The sequence below is a fragment of the Cinclus cinclus genome, chromosome 6, assembly GCF_963662255.1.
Source record: "Cinclus cinclus chromosome 6, bCinCin1.1, whole genome shotgun sequence".
Taxonomy (NCBI): domain Eukaryota; kingdom Metazoa; phylum Chordata; class Aves; order Passeriformes; family Cinclidae; genus Cinclus; species Cinclus cinclus.
Window position 1 is genome coordinate 24,786,552 of NC_085051.1, and position 21,458 is coordinate 24,808,009.

General features: G+C 52.4%; 2 protein-coding genes across 3 annotated transcripts in view; one reads left to right on the plus strand and one right to left on the minus strand.

The window, feature by feature from the left end:
• The first annotated feature begins 1,120 nt into the window (after positions 1–1,120).
• Positions 1,121–10,050, plus strand: CHST1 (carbohydrate sulfotransferase 1). 2 transcript variants are annotated; one of them, XM_062494516.1, is made up of 3 exons: positions 4,374–4,393; positions 7,779–7,853; positions 8,195–10,050. In XM_062494516.1, exon 3 carries the CDS (start codon positions 8,239–8,241, stop codon positions 9,496–9,498), a length of 1,260 nt encoding a protein of 419 aa, XP_062350500.1. In that variant the 5' UTR covers positions 4,374–4,393; positions 7,779–7,853; positions 8,195–8,238; the 3' UTR covers positions 9,499–10,050. The 2 variants fall into 2 exon arrangements, with proteins under 2 accessions (XP_062350501.1, XP_062350500.1); XM_062494517.1 differs by lacking the exons at positions 4,374–4,393; positions 7,779–7,853 and adding an exon at positions 1,121–1,179.
• A 7,114-nt stretch (positions 10,051–17,164) lies between these two features.
• LOC134045412 (transmembrane protein 263-like) overlaps positions 17,165–21,458 on the minus strand; it is a 195,511-nt gene continuing 191,217 nt past the window's right edge. Inside the window, 1 exon segment of the mRNA XM_062495177.1 lies at positions 17,165–17,451. Within this exon segment, the coding sequence (XP_062351161.1) occupies positions 17,165–17,451 (287 nt within the window).

Sequence of the window (21,458 nt, forward strand, 5' to 3'; positions counted from 1 at the left end):
TATCCATTGTAGCATCTCCAGAATCATTACCTATCTTTTGCTGGCAGCTGCCATTTCAGCAGAGCTGCAGTTAAACTGCTAAAAATGCAGTTTAGTTGGCAAGCGCTGGACAGAAGGGAAACATTTGATGTTGCCAAAAGTAAATGTCTGACCTGTTTCTAGGGGTCGAACAGAAGCAGAAGGAGGAATGTGGCTGTCAGAGCACAGCCACTTCAGCTGCTCTGACACACTCCCATGCTTCTTTTCCTCGTCTTATCCCACTTTCTAAGGTGGGATGGATGGTGGGAAGGTGCCATCACCTGCCAGTATTTTGGCACTGGCATCACTGAGGATGGTTTTGGACCCTGCCTCTGGCTGTAAGCTCTGATTTAGGCAGCACAGGGAGGATTCCTGGCGCTGGAGAACCAGTCCCCATGACAATATTGTTTTTGATGAGCAAAGGCTACCGGAAAACGAGGGAATGAATGTGCACCATCATCGCTACCAAGTCCGGCAGGGCCCGAGAGGCGTGAGGAGGGTGTGAGGTACCCGCTGCCTCGCTCCAGCAGGTCCGCAGGGATCCCCGTGTCCCCATCAGTACCCAGCCTGGGGGACACATCTCACGGCGGGAGCCTCACCGGGCCCCTCTCCCGCCCCCGCGACGGGAGGGGCTCTGGCCGCTCCGGCCGGGCGTCTCGGGGAGGTAAATAAGGAAACGAGGAGTTTTCCTGCTCGGCAAAGCTGGGGAGCCCGGCGGCCGGGCTGGGGTGAGCGGGCGGTGCGGTGCGGTGCGGTGCGGAGAGGAGCGGAGTGGAGGCTCTGCCGGAGCCGATGCCGGCGCCTGGCGCTGTGCTGCGTGCGCCCGTGCGCGCTGCCGGGCGGAGGGAGGAAGGGAGGGAGGGAAGGAAGGAAGGGAGCGGCGCAGCCCCCTCGCCGCCCGCTCGCCCGCCCCTCGCCCGGCGCGGAGCGGAGCGGAGGGCGTGGAGAGGCGGCCCCGCTCGGCGGGTGCCCGCGCGGGCAGGGCAGGGCAGGGCAGGGCAGGGCGGCAGAGCGGGCAGGGATGAACCCCTGCAGCGCCGCCCGCTGAGCTCCGCCGACTGCCGCCCCCGGGCCGGGCTGGGCCGGGCCGGGCTCGGCGTCCCCCGCCCCAGGAGCCGCGGCCGGGGATGCGGGGGGCAGCCCGCCGGAGCGTTCCGCCAGGTAAGGGGCGCCGGGGGCGGGGGGAGAGCGGCGCAGATCGGCGGGGGTGCCCGGGAGCGGCGGGCTGGGGCTCTCTCGTAACCCTTTCCGCTCCACCAACTTTCCAAGGCAGCGAGACGTCGCCCGCAGCGGTGGGAAGGACTTTTCCCGCTGGTGCCAAGCCCGGCTGCGGCGGGACCCCGGTCCGGGCTGCGAGCGCCCAGGGGGAGCTGCCTTAGCGGCGGGGGCACAGCAGCCCTGGCCTCGGATCCCCGGCGGAACGAGCTGCCGCGAAACTTGGGCTGCTGTTGGGCGAGGAGCTGCCGCCTGGAGCAAGTGAGTAAGTCCCCGGCGGCACAGGGAGGCCAGATGCCCTGCCCGGCCGTGTACCGCGGCAGCCGGCGGAGCGAATGCCCCGGCGTTTGCTGTCAGATCTCCAGGCGGTCTGAGAAACCTGCCGTGAGGGCGCAGGCTGACGAGGAGACCTCGCAGAGTGGGGTGCAAGCACGCCATAGCATGGAGCAATCCTACGGGAAAGCTGTGCGTTTGGAGATTTGGGCTCTTGACGTGGCTGTAGGTTGGGGACGTTGCAAAAAAGAGTGTTTTGAGGTGGTGAATGAGCGCGTTCATCCCAAAGGAGCCTTCCAGCTCCTGCCAGGGTGTGCTCTGGGAGTGAGCAGGACCCAGCAGGCTGGTGGATGGCTCAGGGGAAAGTGGAGAGCGCAAAACCCCCTGTATTTGGTTTACCGAGGCGTTTGCATCCTCGGGAAGAGGCAGATGCAGTTCAGCAGATGAGGGATAAACAGGCACAGGTGGATGTTGTGATAAGAAAACTCTGGGACCCGCTGGCAGTGCTTGATAGTGATTAATTAACTGAAAATGTATATGCTGTGTTCCAGTAGGAAACAGATGGATTCCCTGTTGAAAGTCCTTCGATTGTTTAAGTGTTGGTCAAAGTGGGCAGTAATCTTCTGGTGTTAAAGGATCTGTCGGTCCCTCTGAAATGCAGAGGGAATGAACAGAGATCTGGGAACAGGGGACATGCCAGGGTGGCTTTGAGCGCAGGAGTCCTGTGCCTTAAGAAAAATGCTCTAGGAGGTGATGAATGCAAAAGCAGAATGAGTCTGGGGGCACAAAGCACTTCCACTTGGCACATGGTGAGACAATCGGGGAAGGTGGTAGGCACAAGTCCCCAGCTGGCATTTGAAGTTGTCTGTGACTGTAGGGAAGCTCTAGTCCTGTATGGCTGAAGAGGAGGCAAGGCTGAAAATTCATTCCTACCACTTCAGGATCTCATGTTGGTGGGGCTTGCTGAGGGAGAGGCTTGGGGACAGAGACCAGCCCTGCTTACGTGTCTGTGATGGTGCCCAAAGTCAAGGAGTGCCTGTGGTGAGGGGACAGGGGTCAGCTCCGTGCTGCTTTTTCTCACTGGTCTCTCTTTCTTCTGGGGAGTGGTGGGGTCCAGCCAGTCAGTGCCCAGGCTGGGTGGTCCACAGCCATGTTCGGTGTCCGCCAGCCTTTGCAGAGCCAACAGCATAACGAAGCCACTGCGACTTAGTGGGATGCTTGCACCCCACCAGGAGCCTGTCTTCCCTGCCTCAGTGGCCACAACATTGTTTTATGGGATAAACTCTTTGCTCAGTGGGAGAACGCTGGGATGTGGCAGGGCCTTTGCCAGTGGAACACTGGCTGAGAGTTGTTTTGCAAACCTGCGACTTAACTTTTGTGCCTGGGTGGTGAGGTGGGGAGGAATGGGGCTGCAGGAGGGAGCTGCTGGCTGGGTGGGGAGGCACCACAGGGTGCTGGCTGCCACTTGTCCCTTCCAGCAGCCCTCAACAAGCCTTAGTGCTCTGGGCAAAGCATGCAGGGATGTTACATGCTGGGCAGGGGACAGAGATGCAGGTGCAGGGCTGAGCAGGTGCTGAAATGGGTGCTGTGAATTCTGTGGGTGACTACGCATGCATGAGTCTCTGGGTTGGGGAAGAGGGGTTGTCTGCCATGAGTCACATTTTGGGATGTGTCCCCTGGTGAGCCTGCTGCAGTCTCACTTGTGTCAGGAGAGTGGTTTTGCCTTTCAACTCGCGGCCCTGTGCAGGGTGTGCCCTGTGCTCCTCTGTGCCGGTGTGCCTGTGCCCAGCCTGCCCACTCCCGCACTCATCCACCCGTGTCCCTGGCACCAGACCTCGGTGCTTCTCAGGCGATCACTGCTCACAGTTGTGTTTTCCAGCTGGTCCCAAAGTCCTGAGTCACTCTGCCGTTTCCATGGAAACAGCCTTGCTGGCGGGAATCGGTTTTGGGGGTAGAGGGTGCCGGTAGCTGGACTGGCACCAGGCAGGCCTGCGGGAAGGACTGGCAAGGCTCAGGCACTCCTCCAGTGCATCATCTCTGTGCCAGGGCTTTTACAAAGGCTGGAGCAGGCACCTCTGTTGCACAGACACTCACACCTTCTTCCACTCCCTTTTCCCTTCCTCCCTGCCATGGGGAAGCAGAGAGGTTTCCCTGGCAGTGGTAAGGGAGCTCAGGATGAGCCCAGCCATGTTGAGGGTACAACTTCTGGGGAGCTGTTGAGAGAGGGGGACAGGCTGGACAGCAACCAAAAAGAGCAGGTTTTTTTTTTTTTTTTTTTTTTTTTTTTTGGCTGTCCTGTGAGAGAGCCCTGGGAGCAGCAATAACAGTGTCAGTAACTGCAAGGGCTCCTGCCTAAAGCTGCCATCACCTCTGAGCTACCTGAACACGGCCACCTCCGGGGAGCAAGGGAACCTGCAGGGAAGGCTTGGGGCAGGAGTCAAGGCAGCTGCCTATGTGGAGATGCTGTGGGAGCCCCCCACGAGGATAAGAGTGCCACACTGCTCTGAGGTACTGCCCTGCATAACACCCAGCTTCTTTTGGAGCAGCGGAGACCTCTGAGTTGTACTGACCCCTGCAACTTCCCCACAGATGCCAGCCTGCCTGGCAGCGCCTGAACTCAGCTGCCAGTGCAGCCTTCAGTGCCATGGCCTGGCTGTATGGCTCCAAAATCAGGGAATTCCCATCAAACCTAGGAAGACCATGCCCAAAACAGGAGCCCCCGGTCCCTGCCGGCTGCATTCACTGCTCCCTGCACCAGTGACTCACAGATGCCATTCAGCTCAATTCATCACCTCCAATCTCCCCGGTGCTCCTGGGCTGTCTTGCTGGCTTCTTGCCTGCTCATCTTCCTCAGAGCAGTGCTGGGAGTTAGTGGAGGAAGAGGAAGGTAGGTGATACGCATCCGCTGCTGTTGGCAGGTGCACAGGGTGGGGGAGGTTGCACAGCCTGCACCCATCCTCTCCCTTCCTCCAGGCTCAAGGCTGTGGGAAGTGGGGCAGGGGAGAGGAAAGGCTCAGCACCTTCCTCTTCACACAGACAATGCTCCTGTCCCTGTGCCAGGCACGGGCTGGCCTCCTGCTGCACTTAGAGCCAGTTGCCGGATGCTGTGTGTCCCTTGTGGACAGCCTGGTCCCAGCGCGACTGCAGGCAGCTGCACAGAAATGCAGACAAGGCAGCAGAGTGCAGTCTGGTATGCTGTGACCATAAGGGGGTTAGGGCTCGGAAAGGGGCAGTGGTGGCCCCAGCATGGTACCAAAAGAGCCCGCGTGTCTTCTGGCAGGCCCCTTGCAGTACCAGCAGTGCTGGGGGCTGGAAGGTGTGAGTGATGTACCCCCACCCCATGCTCCATCTCAGTCCCAACTGTCTGCAGGGACACACTTAACTTGGCTCCCACCCTTGGGCTGCATTTGCTCATCATCTTTGGTGGAGCTGAGCTGGAGACAGAGCAGAGGGTGAGTGAGAACATAGAAATATGTACAAGGCCAGTGTTTCAGATGACTCTCACGGTCTGGGGCTGAGGAACCAAAATGATCTATGCCTCACAAAGAACTCTCAGATGCAGTGAGCATCTCTGCAGAGATGCAGAACTCTCAGATCCATGGCCCTCTCTCCAGCTGCAGGACACATCTTCCTGGGACATGCTGGCTACAGCCACTGCACAGCCTGCCCACTCCGAGCCGTGTGGAGACTGGCACAGCTCCTCCTTGGCAGGTGTTCACACCAACCTGGCTCTGTCTGACAGATGAACAAGGGGCAGTGGGAGTAAAAGTGATCCTCAGTTGTCCTGGCAGCTCCCAGGTGCCATGTGCTTCTGCTGCCCCGGGAGCTCCTTCAGAGCACTCAGCTGCCAGTCACCACTGCCTCTGAAGCCCAGGGCTGGATTGAGCAGGAACTGCAGCCCCTCAGGGACAGGCAGTGATGGGAGGAGGTGGGAGAGCCAGTCGGGAGGTGAGAGGAGGCTCTGGCTGGCTTTAAAGGCCACAAATGAGACATCAGGGACGGAAGCCTTCTCCCAAAATCTTCCCCTCCCTGGCTGCAGCTCAGCAGATGGGCAGGGCACTTGCCAAGGGTGTCAGGGGGAAGCAAAGGCTGAAGCTGGGCTGTGGTTTAGCACTTGCTCAGTCAAGGAGGTGAATCAATGTCCCATTTTTTCCCCTCTGCCACTTGGGACATTGCAAAGGGGAATGGGTCAGTGTGGGTGGAGAAATGCTCACAGCCAGTGAGTGATCTGGTGGGAATTGGGACCAAGAAGGCATGTGGTCTCTGGTTTGCCTTTTCTGGGGAGCTGGCAGCAGGTTTCTGTTATAACCAGGACAATCTGAGTCTCATGCTCCAGCATCCATCAGCAATGAAGTGAAGAGTAGGAGTTGAGGTTGTGTGTGAGGGATGCAGTGTGGTTGGCCATCACTAGAGAGCAGGAAAGCATTCCCACTGCAGCTTCCATCTAGGCAGCACATAGAAGACACTTGGGCCAGGAGCTGTTCTGCCTTAGCGGACCTGAAGAAACACTTTATCCAAGGCATAGAATATCCCATGTGGACACTGGGGCTGGGTTTCCCCTTTGCAGGGTGGGTAACCCCAATCCAGCAGCAGCAATAACCAAGCATCTCTGACTTGGGTCCTCCAGCCACGTGACACAATCCTTAGCAGGCAGCAGTCCAGGAGAAAGCAGCCCATATTCAAAGCATCATTTTGGGTCTAAAGCACAGCTTTTAGTGCACAGACACAGGCAGTGCTGGTAGAGGGGCTGCAATGCAGCAGCTGTGTCAGAGCTCCTGTCCTAGGGTCCTGCTCTAAACCCCTGTTCCCAGTGAAAGGTCTCTGGAGATGATAGCTCCTGAAGTTTCTTCCCCCCGCAAATCAGCTGGGGCAATCAGTAAACAATAAAAATACTGATTTAAAAACAAACAACAAGCCTTTTTACTCAGCTGCAGTTCTGAGCTGCTCTCCTGGTGTCACTTGCTGGGTGACAGGGTCTCCCCAGGGAGTGGAACACATTGAGGGTATGGGAACAACACACCGTGGTGGCTGCTATGGGCTCTGCAGGGACCACACACCACAAACATTGCACTGTCACAGGGATTTCAGTGTGTTCTGGGTTAGAACAACCCTCATATGCTGACATTCATCGCTGGCCCACTGGTCTCCCTCAGAGACCTTGTATAAGCAGCAACAGCACTGGCTCTGACAGTCCCACCCACAGTGACCTGTGTGCTAGGGCTGAGCAGGGGACCAGGCACTCACCGTGAGCTTGGGGCCAGCATGTTTTTCTCCCTGGGGACTCACAGAGAGCAGGAAGACGAAGCAATGGCAGTGGTGGTACAGTAGGGCAAGGAGTAGAGATACTTGGGTCTTGTCCCCTTGGTTTGCCTGAGGTGGATGGGCAGGTGAATGTACCATACTGCAGGAGGAGGGACATGGAAGGAAGATGGACAAAGGAAAGTGGGTGCAGGGGAGCTTCAAAACCATTGCTAATACTGGTGTGTCTCCCATACACAGGTGTTTTAGATTGTTTGGAGTTTCTGGGGTGCATCCTTTATGTCCTGTCTCCCTCTCTCATCCCACCAATCCCCTGAGAGCAATAGTATGTGGATGTGAAACGTCTGTGCTTTGGACAGCAGCAGGCAGTCTATGAACATTATTTGGTTAGTGAACAGGGAGAATAATGAAGCACCACCACAAGTTACATTCCCTCCCAGCAATGTGGCAGCTCCCCAGGCATGATAGGTACTCTACCCCATCATGGTCCCTGAGCATCCCATCCAAGGGTCCTGCTCAGTTTCCCCTACCCTTGCCCATGTGTGTGCAGCAGCAAGTCAGGGCTAGCACCACTGAAGTTGTTCTTTGCAACTACAGCCCCACTCTTCTGTGCACCCATCCTTGGTGCCGAGGGTTACTGCCCTGGTTGGCAATAGAATATGGAAGAGATGCAGTTTTGCATGCATCCTCCTTTGTAGTATTTTTCTTCCCCTCTGGTGCTCAGAATAGGAGAGCCCTGAATTCCATACTGGAGCAGGATCTTACCAGCCCCATGAAGTCATTGCTGAGGGCACAGCTCTGGCTGTGCTTGTCCCCAGAGGCTGACAGTCTGAACTTGCTGTAGGACCTCTGTGCAAAGAGGTTTGCAGCTCCAGGAGAGACACTGCCACTCTCCCAAGCAGGAGGTTGGTGGCCTGGATGGGCCATGCCTTATCCTGAGAGCTCTCAGACAGGACAGAAAGGATGGAGACAAAATAGCACCATCCCCTGACCTTTGCCTTTTCCCTTTCCAGCCACAGCTCCTGCACTGGGGGGGTCAAAGGCACTGGCTGGTGGGGTGACAAGTGGCTCACAAGGCAGCTGAGGAGGTGAGTTTGCAGCAGCTGGATGGAGACACACAGTCACACTGCCAGATTCTAACATCCCCCTGCCTGGATTGCAGAGTGTGGGGTGAGCTATGGGCCACAAGATTTATGTACACCCACAGCCTAGAAGGAACAGGGCTGAAGTCCTGGCTGGACATGTTTCTCCAGGCTTGCCAGCCTCTGCCTGTTATTTTTCTTGTCTGAAATGGGGCTCTGCAATGTGTGACTGGGATTCACATGTTTATGACTGATGGACATACATTAGGAGGGTGTTTGTTGGTAGGTGCATCAGTTAGATACCTGTCAGTCCATGCTCAACCTATGAATTCTCTGTTGGGTTGCAGACACCAAGAAGACCTGCAAAGAAGCTCCATGAAGGTGACCAGCCATGCAATGTTCCTGGAAGGCTGTACTCCTCCTAGCCTTGGCATCCATTGCAATCCAGTACACAGCAATCCGGACCTTCACTGCCAAGTCCTTCCACAGCTGCCCCATCCCTAATCCTGTGAACTGCAGCCTGAGCCAGGACACTGATGTGGCTGACCGGCTGTGTGACGAGAATCCCACTTTCCCGTATAACCTCTCCAGAAAGACTCATGTTCTCATCCTTGCCACCACTCGCAGCGGCTCCTCATTTGTTGGGCAGCTGTTCAACCAGCACTTCGATGTCTTCTATTTATTTGAGCCCCTCTACCACGTCCAGTACACCCTGATCCCAAAGCTGACCCAGAGCAAGAGCACGACAGACAGGCGGGTCATGCTGGGGGCCAGCCGAGACCTTCTGAGGAGCCTGTATGACTGCGACCTCTACTTTCTGGAGAACTACATCAAGCCCCAGCCCATCAACCACACCACCGACCGCCTCTTCCGCAGGGGAGCCAGCAAGGCCCTGTGCTCACCACCTGTATGTGAGTCCCTGGGAGCTGTGGATCTCCACTTGGAGGAAGGAGACTGTGTGAAGAAGTGTGGGACCTTGAACCTGACACTAGCCACTGAGTCCTGCAGAGAGCACGGCCATGTGGCCATCAAAACCGTACGGGTGCCCGAGGTCAGTGACCTCCGGGCCCTGGTGGAGGACCCACGGCTGAACTTGAAGGTCATCCAGCTAGTGAGGGACCCCCGGGGGATCCTGGCATCCCGGAGTGAGACCTTCCGAGACACCTACAGGCTGTGGAGGATCTGGGATGGCACTGGCAGGAAGCCCTACAACCTGGATGTGACCCAGCTCACCACAGTGTGCGAGGACTTCTGGAACTCTGTGTCCACTGGTCTCAACCGGCCACCATGGCTCAAGGGCAAGTACATGCTGGTGCGGTACGAAGACCTGGCCAGGAACCCCATGAAAAAGACTGAGGAGATCTATGATTTCCTGGGCATCCCCATGGACAGCAACGTTGAGCGCTGGATACAGAACAACACCCGAGGAGACAGGTCCTCCTCCAAACACAAGTATGGGACGGTGCGCAACTCGGCGGCGACGGCGGAGAAGTGGCGCTTCCGTCTGTCCTACGAGATCGTGGCGTTCACCCAGCACGCCTGCCAGCAGGTGCTGGCGCAGCTCGGCTACAAAACTGCTGGCTCCGAGGAGGAGCTGAAGAACCTCTCCATCAGCTTGGTGGAGGAGAGAGACTTCCTGCCCTTCTCCTAAGGCAGCCCCAACGGGCCTGGTTTTGATGCGTACTGTTTCTAACTGATGCCTTATTTTATTTTCTTTCATTTCCCCCTCTTTCTCTCTCTTGTCTTTTTCTCTCCAAAATTTGCACTAAACCTTGAGCGGGAATCTCAATGGCCGAGTTCAGGGGAAGTGACTGCTGCCCCTCAATACATTTTGGATACCAGGAGGAGTTGGGTCTCTCCAAGCAAGAGCTAGAACTCTGGATGGGTAACAATGTTTACAAAACACACAAAATGTATAAAGCAACCTTCAAGCTTTCCAAACAGAAGGGTATCTGGGGTACTGTACTTTTGCACTGTTTACTTTTACAATGTAAGAGGTAAATATAAATATTATTTATGAATGGTGTCATCCCCTCCAGAATAACTCCCCCTGCCCCCAATGAGCAGGTTAGACTGGAAGCTGAAAGTGGAACAACCTCCTCATTTTTGATCTCAGTGTGACATGTCTGTCTATTTAAGTCCTGTTATTGGACTGGGCAGTTGGTCAGCTGCTCCTACATGGTTGTTTGGTAACACCTGTGATATTTCTTTGTGCCAAACCCCCCCCCCCCCCCCAAAAAAAAAAAAAAAAGGCAAAGAACGCTATTGGGTCATTTGGTAAAAGCCCAACACATTTAATGCTTTATTTCTGTGTTTTCTGTAAATAAAAGTGCAATAAAACTGACCTGGGGGTGAACTTCAACTGAAAGAACTCAGCAAATATACTGGGGTGGATGCAGCACCAGGCAAACAGCAGCATCTCCTGGTATGCCCGACTCCTGTAAGGCTGGGAGCAAGGCTGGGAGCAGGTAGGGGGCAGCAAGGCTGGGGGAGGAGACACCACAGCCCCCAGGGTGGCAGCCACCTCCTCGGGGGTATGTGTGTTTGCATCTGAAGTGTGTCAAAATGCAAGCAGTTAACCCAAAACCAAGAACCTGTGGTAATTTACTGACCCAAAAATTTTGTTGGTTTGCATGGGGACATGGGATTTGCTGAAGTGCCTGACTCCAGAGTGCTAATGGCACCAGCACAGTGAACCCATTCCCATCAGGCTGCACCCCACCATGTCTGACAGTGCTGATGCCAGTGTTGGCATGGTCTGCCCTGGAGGACAGGGAAAGTGCTCTGGTGCAGGTAATGAAACTGCCCTGAAAGGAAAATGAATGAACAAGATCATCCTGGCAATACACAAGTATTCCTTCATGAACTGCTGCCTGCAAGACACCTGCGCTTGTGGGCTGGGCAGGTCAGAAAGCTGCTGAATGGGGAAGCGAGGCAGGCAGGGCAGGAATATTGAATACCTTACACAAGACATTGCTGGTCTACTTGATCCCTGTCTGATGGAACAGCTGGCAGAGTCCTGACAGTGAAGCCTTGAGACATGTCCTGCAGACAACAAGCAGCTGCAGATGGGAAGCCACTGGGATCAGTCCCCAGGGTAGAGAGGACAACAATGGCCCAGCAGTTTCCCAGTTGCTCCTGGAGCCAGGCAGGGCAGCGACCCATAGAAAGATGAGACCACAACTTGTGACATCTACTCAAAGCTGCACACTCCCAGCTTTGGGCCCACTCCTAGCCCAGAGGTGTCTGAACCACCCATAGCTCACCTACCTGGGCAGGTCTTCTCTCCAAAGGTCTCTTCTGAGCCCTGCTGCTCCCCAGCTTTTGCCCCACTCTGACTTTGGAAAAGGCTGGGTGCTGCAATTGCACTCAGGGGGATGGAAGATGCTGCCTGAGTGAGACAGGGCAAAGCTGTAACTATAGGTGATTTTGCACCATCCTTTCACCCTTTAAAAGACCTCTGGAGGAGCAGCTTGTTAGTGGTCTTTTGCAACTTGGCTTAGTGTGGCAAACCAGCTGGCCTGCAGAAAAGGTGAGAAGCTGTGATGTACCTGAGAGCTGCTCAGGGCTCACAACTCCAGCACCTGTAACTTCCTCTGTGGTGTCTGCAAAGCTACATGGATGGTTTCAGCTCAGAGGAGGAATGGGGAGATAGTGTGCACTTGCTAAGGGATGGGTACTTCCTTCATCTCCCTCCCCATAGAGGCACCCCCTAGAAAAGACCACATCCCCAGGAACCTTAACCTCTCTGTCATTGCCAAACCTGCTCCTGCCATCAGCTTGGTGCTTTCCAAGTCACACTGCCTGGCTGAGCCTGCAAGAGAGGATGGAGGAAAGGGGTAGGTGGCAGAGGTGGCTGCAGACAGCATTACTGGTGCACTGTGCTGCTCTTCCCAAGCAGCTGGCAGCAAAATGCCAACCAAATAAATGGCTTGATTGCCCTGTTATTAGTTACTAAATTAATCCTTTTGTCAGCACTTAAATGCTGAGCTGTTGGCTCCTGGCCTCAATCCAGTAAGAGGGACACCCTGTCTTGTGGCTGATCCAGTGCTTCCCAGCCACTGGGCTGCAGTCCTCCCGGAGGGCTGTGCATTCCTGGGAACACTGCTGAAGGCTGTGCATTCCTGGGAGCACTGTGTGGCTCTGCCCTGGGTTAAGTGCCCGTGGAGCAGATGAGGTGGCTGGAGTTGCTGGCTGTGCCCCCCAGCACCAACACTGCGAGCCAGCCAGCAGAGGGTCAGGCTGCCCCATGGGGGCTCGCTGCAGCTCTGGGGAGAGATGTCAAACCACCATCTCCTGCGGAAAGAGCAGGCTGCTGTGAGGAGAATTTGCTTCCCCAGCTGGGAAGAGTGGCTATGCAAACCTGCCTGAAGGAACAGTGGCTGCAGAGGCAAAATTTCCCATCTTCAGCTGTGAGATCTCACTTTCAGAGCTAGGCCAGCTGTTGCCAGCCTGAAAGCCCTCTTATGCACTGGTCTTTAAACCAACACAAAAAAATTGAGTATAGAAGTCTTATCCAAACTGTTCTTACCATTCCAGTCAGGAAAGGTGCCTGCAGCAAAATGGCTTTTGAACCGTGGTTGAAAGCTATGTCCTAGTTTAAGCAGGGATGGAGATTCAGCCTTGCTTGGTGCCTCATCTAGAGCCCTTAGGGGAGAGATCTAATTTCCCAAGGAATCTCTAACATCTTCCTTCAACTGTGCTTCCTCTCCTCATTTCCCCCCACTAGGAACAAGAGCCAGCATAATCACAGTTTTTATCCTCAAATTTTACTGTAATTAAAATACAGAGATGCAGAATATTCCCAGAAACACACTGCAAAACAAACCAAGCAAACAAATTCAGTAGGAAACCAATTACAGACAATGAAATGATAAAGAACAGAAGTGTTCTCTGGAGCACAGCACTGTGCATGGGACTGCATGGCTGCAGTTTCGGGTTGCCAAAGGCCTCCTCAGCTCCTACAAAAGCAGAGTTGGGCTCTGGCTCTGTGGCTCTCTCTAACCATCTCCATATTCCCACTCATGCTGTTGTTTTTACAAGCATGACTTTGCAATGGAGACACGGAAATGACCCACCCACAGGGATAAGAGGCAACAAGAAAACCCAGAGAAAAAGAAGTGGTTAAGATTTTCCACGCACAAAACACAAGGGGACAGAGAGGGGTGGAAGACATGCACTTCTCTCCCAGCCAAGGGAGCTGTGGGGGCAATTGCCCTCTGCCCTCCCAGACACTGTGAGTGTGGATGTTTAATGAAGGTCTCAACAAAAGCTAGGGGAGCTCTATCCACAGTCAAGACCAAAACCTAAGGGAGGGATAAAAAAGTAAAGGATAATGAGACTAAGGTCAGAGAAAAAGGACAGAGAAGACCTGTGGGTCTCCTTTCAGCCAGGACATGTTTGTTGGGAACAGCCAGGCACGGTGGGACACAGGGCTGTGGGAATAGAGCCACATCCCACCTCCTCCATGGGGGAGACCCAGCTCCATCATGGGGAGATCATGACAAAAGCCTGGGGGAGATTTGGGAAGGGTGGGTGATAAGAAGGGAGCTGATCTGATGCTTCAACCATCAATTGATCTATCTAAATGGAAATCGCTAGCAATCATCATTACTATGGAAGCAGGGCACAAGTCAAGCATGGACCACCACCATGCACCAAAACCCACACTGACCCACTCCCTTTTCTGTGCTCTTTCCTAGGACAAACTCCATTGCATTCATTTTCTGATTCAAAGCCTGTCCTAAGAAATAAATGCCCTCCACGGTCTCTGCTTGTTCCCTCACTTCTCAGCTCCTCCTGTCATACCACTCTCTCCCCATCTGTGTACCAACTCCCTTTAACCCTTCCCTCTACCTGGATGCCACCCCCTCCTATTTTCTATCAACCTACCCCACCTGGTAGCCATGGGATTCATGCACAACACAGTTGTTGCCATGAATGGGCAGTGAAAGAAGGGTTGCACTGGTGGCCCAGGTAGCTGGAGTCGCTGTAGTGGGGGAGGAGGAAAGATAGGGCATCTGACAAGAGCCAACAGCTTCCCTATCCAATCCAGATCCCATTGTCCTGCAACAAAAGCTGTCAGAAGGCATCTTTACTTCCAGAATGGGAAGACTGACCCTGTTTTCCCTCTGCTCTGACACCAAATACCCAGAAAAGCAGGCTGGGACTGGGTCACTATGGTGAACTGAGCAGGCCTAGCACAGACTTTCTTAAAGCATTTGAGTTCTGGAGAGTTACTTACTCCTGAATGCCTGCTTAGCAGTGTAGACCTTGTTTTTGGAGTAGATTTAATCTTCTACCCTGCCTGCTAATTTGATCTCTTGCTACTCATGGTCCCTGAGCTCTCCTTTAGCTGGGCTTTAAGAATGATGATTTAGGCTGCGAGTTCTCCTCTCTAGCTCATCTCTTCTCCAGACCATCCTGCAAGGAAATGACAGTTCCAGACAAGTTCCAGACAGGTTTTACTCTATTTCCTGCAAGAATGCACAGAAGAGAAGAAATAAAGTCTCAGGGCCCCAGTGACCTTCCTTACATCACCTTTATCCCATTTGCCATGCCTGTTCTGTACACTCAGTGCCTGCAGACAACAGCCTGGGCAGGATGTGCTGCCTCCCTCAGCAAGAGCCTGTCTGAGACACTATTTAGCCAAAAGCATGATCAGTCTCCCATCACCCACCCAGGGCTGGCTGCTGAAGGTTCTTAGATTTTATCTTCTCCTGTCCAGGACCTGGGAGAAACATTTAGGAAGAAGACTCTTCTGCCCCAGTTGGCCAGAACCCATCTTTCTCAGAGGGTTGGTGACAAAACGGCTAGTTACACAGAAACAGCTTTCAGCTTTGGGACTAGAGCTTGCTTCAGGGGCAGTCTGTGATCTGGAACAAGAGATGAGATGTACTCAGGGAGAGCAGTGAGCAGAGATCCATGCAGTGCAAACTGTCCTCCAGCTTTGCAGGGTCTTTGAGGCAAAGGGAGAACAGACAAGACTTCTGCCCTTGACAAGTGCCACGAGCATCCCAGCAAGTACAGGCACGCATCAAGGCCTGATGTGTTCTGTGAAGCTGCTGCCTTCAGAGACAAAACTGACATGTCTGGGTCAACTTGGCCTTCACCAGAACAAAGGACATAAAGTGAGGGAATGCACACACCTACCAAATGCTGCTTCCTCTTCAGAAACAAAAATGTAAGTCAAACCTCTTTTATGCTATCAAGAGTAGCAAACTGTGGAGATCAGCAGCTTCTTACCACCGCAAATAGCAGGGGATACTTTACAAAGGGTATGGAGAGTAACTAACATCAGCATGATTATCAGGGGGACATAGCAACATACATCCCAAAATGTGGATTTAATAAAGGTCAGAAGGAAAACTGCATCACAAGCCCAAGAACATTCAGCAAAAATGGTGGCGGGGGTGTGTGTGTGTTGTACTTAAATATTCCCTGATGTCTAAGTTCTAAGTACAAGAGAGCAGTCAGGAAGTGCAATGACCTCCAAGGGGAAATGAAGATCAAGAAAGTTGGATTCAACATCGAAAAGATAGGGCTGAGAGAAAACAAAGAGCACAGACAGGAGAAAGGGGATTTTTCACATTCCTTTGGCTTCAATAAACTATGCTCTTGGGCAACAGAGCGCAAAACATCCTCTAAAACATGATTTTTCTTTTGACCAGGACCCTATATACAAACTACATGCTGGAAGTGCCAAAAATGACTGTGTGAACTCCTCTGCAGCCTGGCACATGTTTGTTTCCCTGGCTGAAGACGTGCCTGTGGACTTACACGTACATGCGCACGTTAACACAGATGCATATTTATAAAATACATCACAAGGACTGCTTCACTTGCCTATGCATCCAACACCTATGGACCTAGGCAAATCGCCTGCCAAAGCCAGGAGCAGCAGAGTTAATGGTGGAGCCTGTGGCTTTCCTTGTCCCGAGAATTACAGGGGACCTTGGAGTGAGTGAGTGCATGTTTGTGTTTGTATGTATGTGTACAATGCCACATGGCCCCTTGAGCATCACGGGCCAGGCTGAGGACGGCTGTGACTCCCAGATGGATGCAGGTGTCTGGGTTTCTGCGGCACTGTGACTATGGGTGGGCTATTTAGTGCAACATGGTCATTTAGAGGAGCTGGGCTGGGGCTCCAGGAGCAGCGTGCAGAAGAGGAGTTGCTGGTGCCTTGTGCAGGCTAACTGTTGTTGGAATACACCCAGCCCCTTAGGAAGTGTTCTCCAACACAGTGCAGCCCACTCACACCCAGGCCACCACTCCCAGGGTGCTGAGTTGTGGGGAGAGCAACACCCTCAGCTTCCCCTCCACCCCTGCAGCAGAATTTGGGTAGCATTTGGGAACACACTTGCTCCTGGTTACTACTGACGTCTGTGGAGTGTGAGTGTGGCCAAGGGACAAAACGCCCTTGTTACAGACAGGGATACTGGAAGGATTTCAAGGGCCAAACAAAAGGTCTGGTCTCTCTGTGGAACATCACTGCCTGTACTGCAATATCACAGAGGCCTGGCAAGTGCCACTGTCAGCTCCTTCCCCAAATGGGAACATACAGCAGTTTCATACTTCTCCCTCTCACCAAGAAAATCTGTGCAGAAGGTGATGGTTTGGGATGTATCATACTCTGGTGTGGCTTCACCCCAGAGCTGCTTTGCTGAACTTGAGGGTTCCCTCTCTGAAGGGTTCAATTCAGCCAGGGAGTAAGTGACTGGGAGCAGCTTGTGGGGATGGGCCCTGCAAAGAAAAGGTAAGAGGTGCAGGGCAGGAGGGAGGCTTCCCCCTCTTCACAGTATCTCTCCTTTGTGTCAATGGGACTTCTGCAGTTCTCTGCCAGGCACACCTCCCAAACACACCTCCCAGAGGGAAGGGGTATTTCAGAGGCTGTCTTCCCAGCTGAAGTTGAATTTGACTACACAACCCACACCTGAAGCCAGGCACAGTTCTCCCCCATCCCCTGTTACTCCCTCACCTCTAGGCAGATGGAGCCTGATGCCTTCTCCCATCCCTCCATGCTTACAAGAGCAAGAAGGAAGGAAAGAAACTACAAGACAGAGATGGACTACAAGACAGAGACAACTGCGCCTTTAAAGTCCTCAGAGTAAAGATGGTTCCCAATAGGTGATGGGAGTGAAAGGCATTGACAGTGGCTCTGTGAGCTTTGAGCCAGGCAGGCGGTGCTGAGCAGGCTGCAGCCAGAGTCTGCTCGGGTGCTTGACCCTCCCTGAAGCGGCTGGTTCCAACTCAAAGAGGTGCTGGGTATGGGGAGAGTATGGGCAGGTTGATCTTTTGGAAGGGAGCTGTGACAGGGATTAGTCAGCCTTGTCCTTCTTCTTTGCAGTAAAAGGGACTTTGCTGGCGACCGCACTGCCCACAGCTCCGACGCCGCCGGTCACTGCTGAGACACTGCCCTTCACCAGTCCAACGCCAGCAGCGGGGACACTGGTCACAGCTGTTTTGGTGAGCTCCAGACTCTTGCTGCCCACCCAGGCAACTCCGCCCAGTGTGGCCCCCACAGCTCCCCGAGTGATACTGAATAAGCCGCCTGTCACTCTCCAGATGACTCCTGCCTGCTGCTGTGGGTGGTCCTTGCTGGCATCTGTGGGGAGAGAGAGAAAGGGAATGTCAGAAGTCATCATGCTGGAGACCTCCCTGGGGACTTCTTCCAGCCCAAGATGGTTGTCAACCATGGCACATGCTCTCATATGCATAATGCCTTGCCTTGTAGCCATAGACCTGTTGGTGCCTGAAGGAGAAACCGAGGTGATCCCAGGCCTACAAGCATAGCAGGAAAGGACTTTGAGAAGGTAGGAGTGGGAACAGAATTGCCTGTGTGACAGTGAAGGGAAGAAGGCAGGTCAGTCACAGCCCCAAACTTGCAAGCCTTTGTGCTGCAGTGCCAAGCAAATCCCATTTTACAAGAGATGTAATTCCCCTCCCATGTGTATTAGCTAATGCCAGTAAATCACAAAGACTAATACCAGCACAGGAGGCATGATCTACAGACAGCAACAGCTGATGTTTGTGGGACCTGCAGGTCCTCAGAAGCATCTGTTTGGAAGCAGGTCTGGGCTCATGTCAGATGTGGAACTGAGGCACAGCACAGACTTATCTGCGAGAGCTGTAATTGAGCGAGCAGAGATAGCAAACTGCAGTAAAGATACAGTGACAGAAACGTCACCTTGGGTTGTACAAGCCCTCCAGAGATCTCAGCTACGTATTTAATAGTGTTAAGACAGTGCTTAAGTTACTACACTGTGTCACTGCTGGTTTACCTGTGCCAGATGGATCAAGGCCAGCATGATATACCCACCCAAGCTACCATCACACCTGCCCACAACACTGCAGACATAATGTTCACAGCTCACCACTTCTTGGGAAATGGTTGACTCTGAACTGCTTCTCACGGGATTCAAACCTGACAACTCTCCTGCTGGCCTGCACACAGCCCTCTCCCTCTGCATCAGCTAACAAAGTGGCATGCAGGCACCAATGCAAGAGCTGCTCTTTTCACAGGGCAAGGTATTTTGGATACTCTGACTTCAGATTCACTGCCAGTTCTGCCCATGAGATGAGTTACTAATAATTGCAAAAACACAGTAAAGCAATCCCAGCAGGAAAAAAAAGGAGTGCGTGGACCCTGAAGTCCATGGGGAGCTGGTGTGGAAGGTTTGCAGGTCCAACTGTGAGAAATAATTTTGTGCTTTTATTATGCCACTGTAGTTTGTGCTGTGCTCAAACACAAGTGACAACAACCACAAAAGTAGAGGTGGTGGGCAAGCGATGTCAAATCCACTGAAGTTTCCATTCTGAGAGGGGGGATTCAGTTCAGAAAGTTGCCAGTCCACCCTACCTGTTAATGTTCCTAATTCTTCAGCATGAAATAATGCCTCTGACCTCACAGTGTAAGAAAATAGCTTCAGCTAGGGTAATGAATATTGTATTTCCAGCTCTGTTACAAAGACAGCAAAGTGGTGAATGTTTGTGCTTCTGCAAGTGCAGATGGTGCTAAGTGGGAATAATTTTTAGATGGACAACAAGTTGTGTCAGAGGAGCAGAAAACCTAAATGTTTATAGGCTGTGCTTTTTTCTTCCCCCAATGAATCACACACTGAGCCTCAGTAAAAAAATGCAGACAAAAAAGGTAAAAAGAAAAGGCAGAACATGAGTTAGGCCTGTAAAAAGCTAAATAGCACTTACTTGAAAATGATGCTGGCATATGTTTGGTTATCCTACAGCTTTGTTAGATCTTTTCCTGAAAGATGGAAGCTCCTATGGCTTTATTCATTCGAGCATCTTGTTAGGTGGAGGAGTACAGAAGGATATTGCTGGCTGTTGAATCACTGCAGTTTTGTTGTATTTGCATAAAGTAAAGCTGTATCAGACTCCAATTTTGTGTGAAAGCATCCTGACCCTGCTTATCACAGCTCAGCAGAAGGTGCTGAAATATTCTCCATTAGCCTAAAAGGAACCCTAATACATCACCATGGGTTTCCATAACAGAAAAATGTGGGAACAGCAATGTTGTAATCACCACAGCAGTAGTGCCATGCCTGTGTTCCTGGAGCTGTAGGTTCTTTGACTCTTGCAACTTTAACCCTAATCCTAACCTAACTGTAATCATAACTGTTACCTTAACCCCATCACCATGGGTGGTCCAGAACAAAAGGATATAGGAGCAGCAATGTTGGGACCCTGTTGGGGTTTCCTTGGGATTTCTTTTCCAGTCCCAGTGTTCCTGGAGCTGTAGGCTCTTTGACCCTCTCAACCCTAACTCTAAACCAGAATCAGGTGATGTGATGGTCCTTTTCTAGGTATTTTTGTCCTTGATTCCTCTAAAATGCTGCTGAGTTTGGAGTTTTCTTTGATTCATGCATTTTCCCCTAAGCTTCTCCCAGTCTGAACAGAGGTCTCCCTTGGGCAGGGAGTCTGATGTTCATTAGCTCTGATGACTTGGAATAAGCCTTAAAATGCATATCTGTCTGATAACACGGACCACAGTGTGGAGTCGGAGAAGGGCCAGTACAGAGTTTCCAGTGTACAGTTCTACCCAGTATACAACCTATTCCTCAACAGTTTCTCAAGAGGTTTTCTTTTTCTCCTCTCCCTCAGTGTTACTGATACCCATCGGCTCCATGTCCAGTTTAGCTGCTAGTCCTCAACTGCTCTACAGTGCTTATCCAGTACAGCCATTTTTGTGTTTTGTCTGCAGTACAAGGGCAAGAAGAACTGAGGGGTCCAGAAATCCATGCAACTGTAAAGCGGGACTAGGTAAAAGCCAGAGTGGTCCTCCAAACAAACGCTATCCTTCAAGGATAGCAGGTCTTGTGTTTCTGCTCCCACGTGCGAGGAAGCGGATCCTTTGTGTCCCAGAGGACTGCAATGCAGAAGCCTTGAGCATTAAACACCTACTGGCGTACTCAGCTGCAGAATCAAGACCTATATCAAAGTAGCAATAATCTTTTTGGCTCTCCCCCAGTAAAACTGCATCTTAGGCTACCTGGAACCTATCTGTAGGAAGACTTATGCCTCTGGAGCTGCCAAGCTATCTGAACGATACCAGTGTGAGAATCTCTTACATGGTATGTAATGCCTGCAGGAGGACATCCTATGGACCAGAGAGAAAGTGGCAACTGCAGATGAGACTGAGGGAGGATAGTTAGTCTGCCAGCAGAGAGCTAGAACATACTGGACAAAGTGTCATGAAATACTAATGAAGACAAGGACAAAGGTCCCTTCTGATTAAGTTAGGCAGAGACAACAAAGCTGCAGTGCATTGGAACACCAGTGCTTGCATGCTGCCTGCACCTGGTCTGCAGCCCCTCTCACAGTCCTTAAAACTCCACAGGCAGATGGAAGATCTGGCCCTGGGAGGATGGGAGAGAAGCACTCTAACAGCTCCAATGCAAAGCAGAAGATGTACCACACCAAAACACCCCAAACCTATCAACAAAATGTACAAAAAAACCAAACCAAAACCCAAAATTCTCAGGTTTGAACAGATTTGAACAGAAAAAGATAAATCCCTGGAGACCCCAACCACAAGGGGCCACATCCTAACCTGGTGGCAAGCTGAAATGGGTCATATTTGTTCTATATTCCAGATAATGCGTTGAAATCTTTCAAGCCATCCCTGGTTAGTTTGTCTTCAGGATTGCAATAAACCCCACAGTAAGCTGTCATGTAAGATAAGCATCAGATTTACAGTGCAAATTAGTCTCTCAGACAATGGAGCAAGCTAAGCATTTTGTTGGCACAGAGGAGCCCAGATTAAGAGCAAGACAGACAGCAGAGATGAAATACACAAAATAATCAGAGAGACAGACACACTGCCTAAGCAGGGGAACAGTTCTGTTCCCTGGAGCTGCCAGCCCATGCTGCTCATGAATGCTCTTCACAATATGCGGAGCACTTTTTCCTCTCTATCAATGACCTGGTCTTTTCAAGGGTCCCTTCAGTTTCACTTCACCCCATGTCAGCCAAGAACAGAAGAATAAGTAGGAAAAATGAGTTGAATAAAAGGCTCTTCTGTATGAATGCCTGCTTTCATACACAGCACCCCACACAACAGAGGTATCTCCCCATACTCTCCTCCTTGGCCACCAG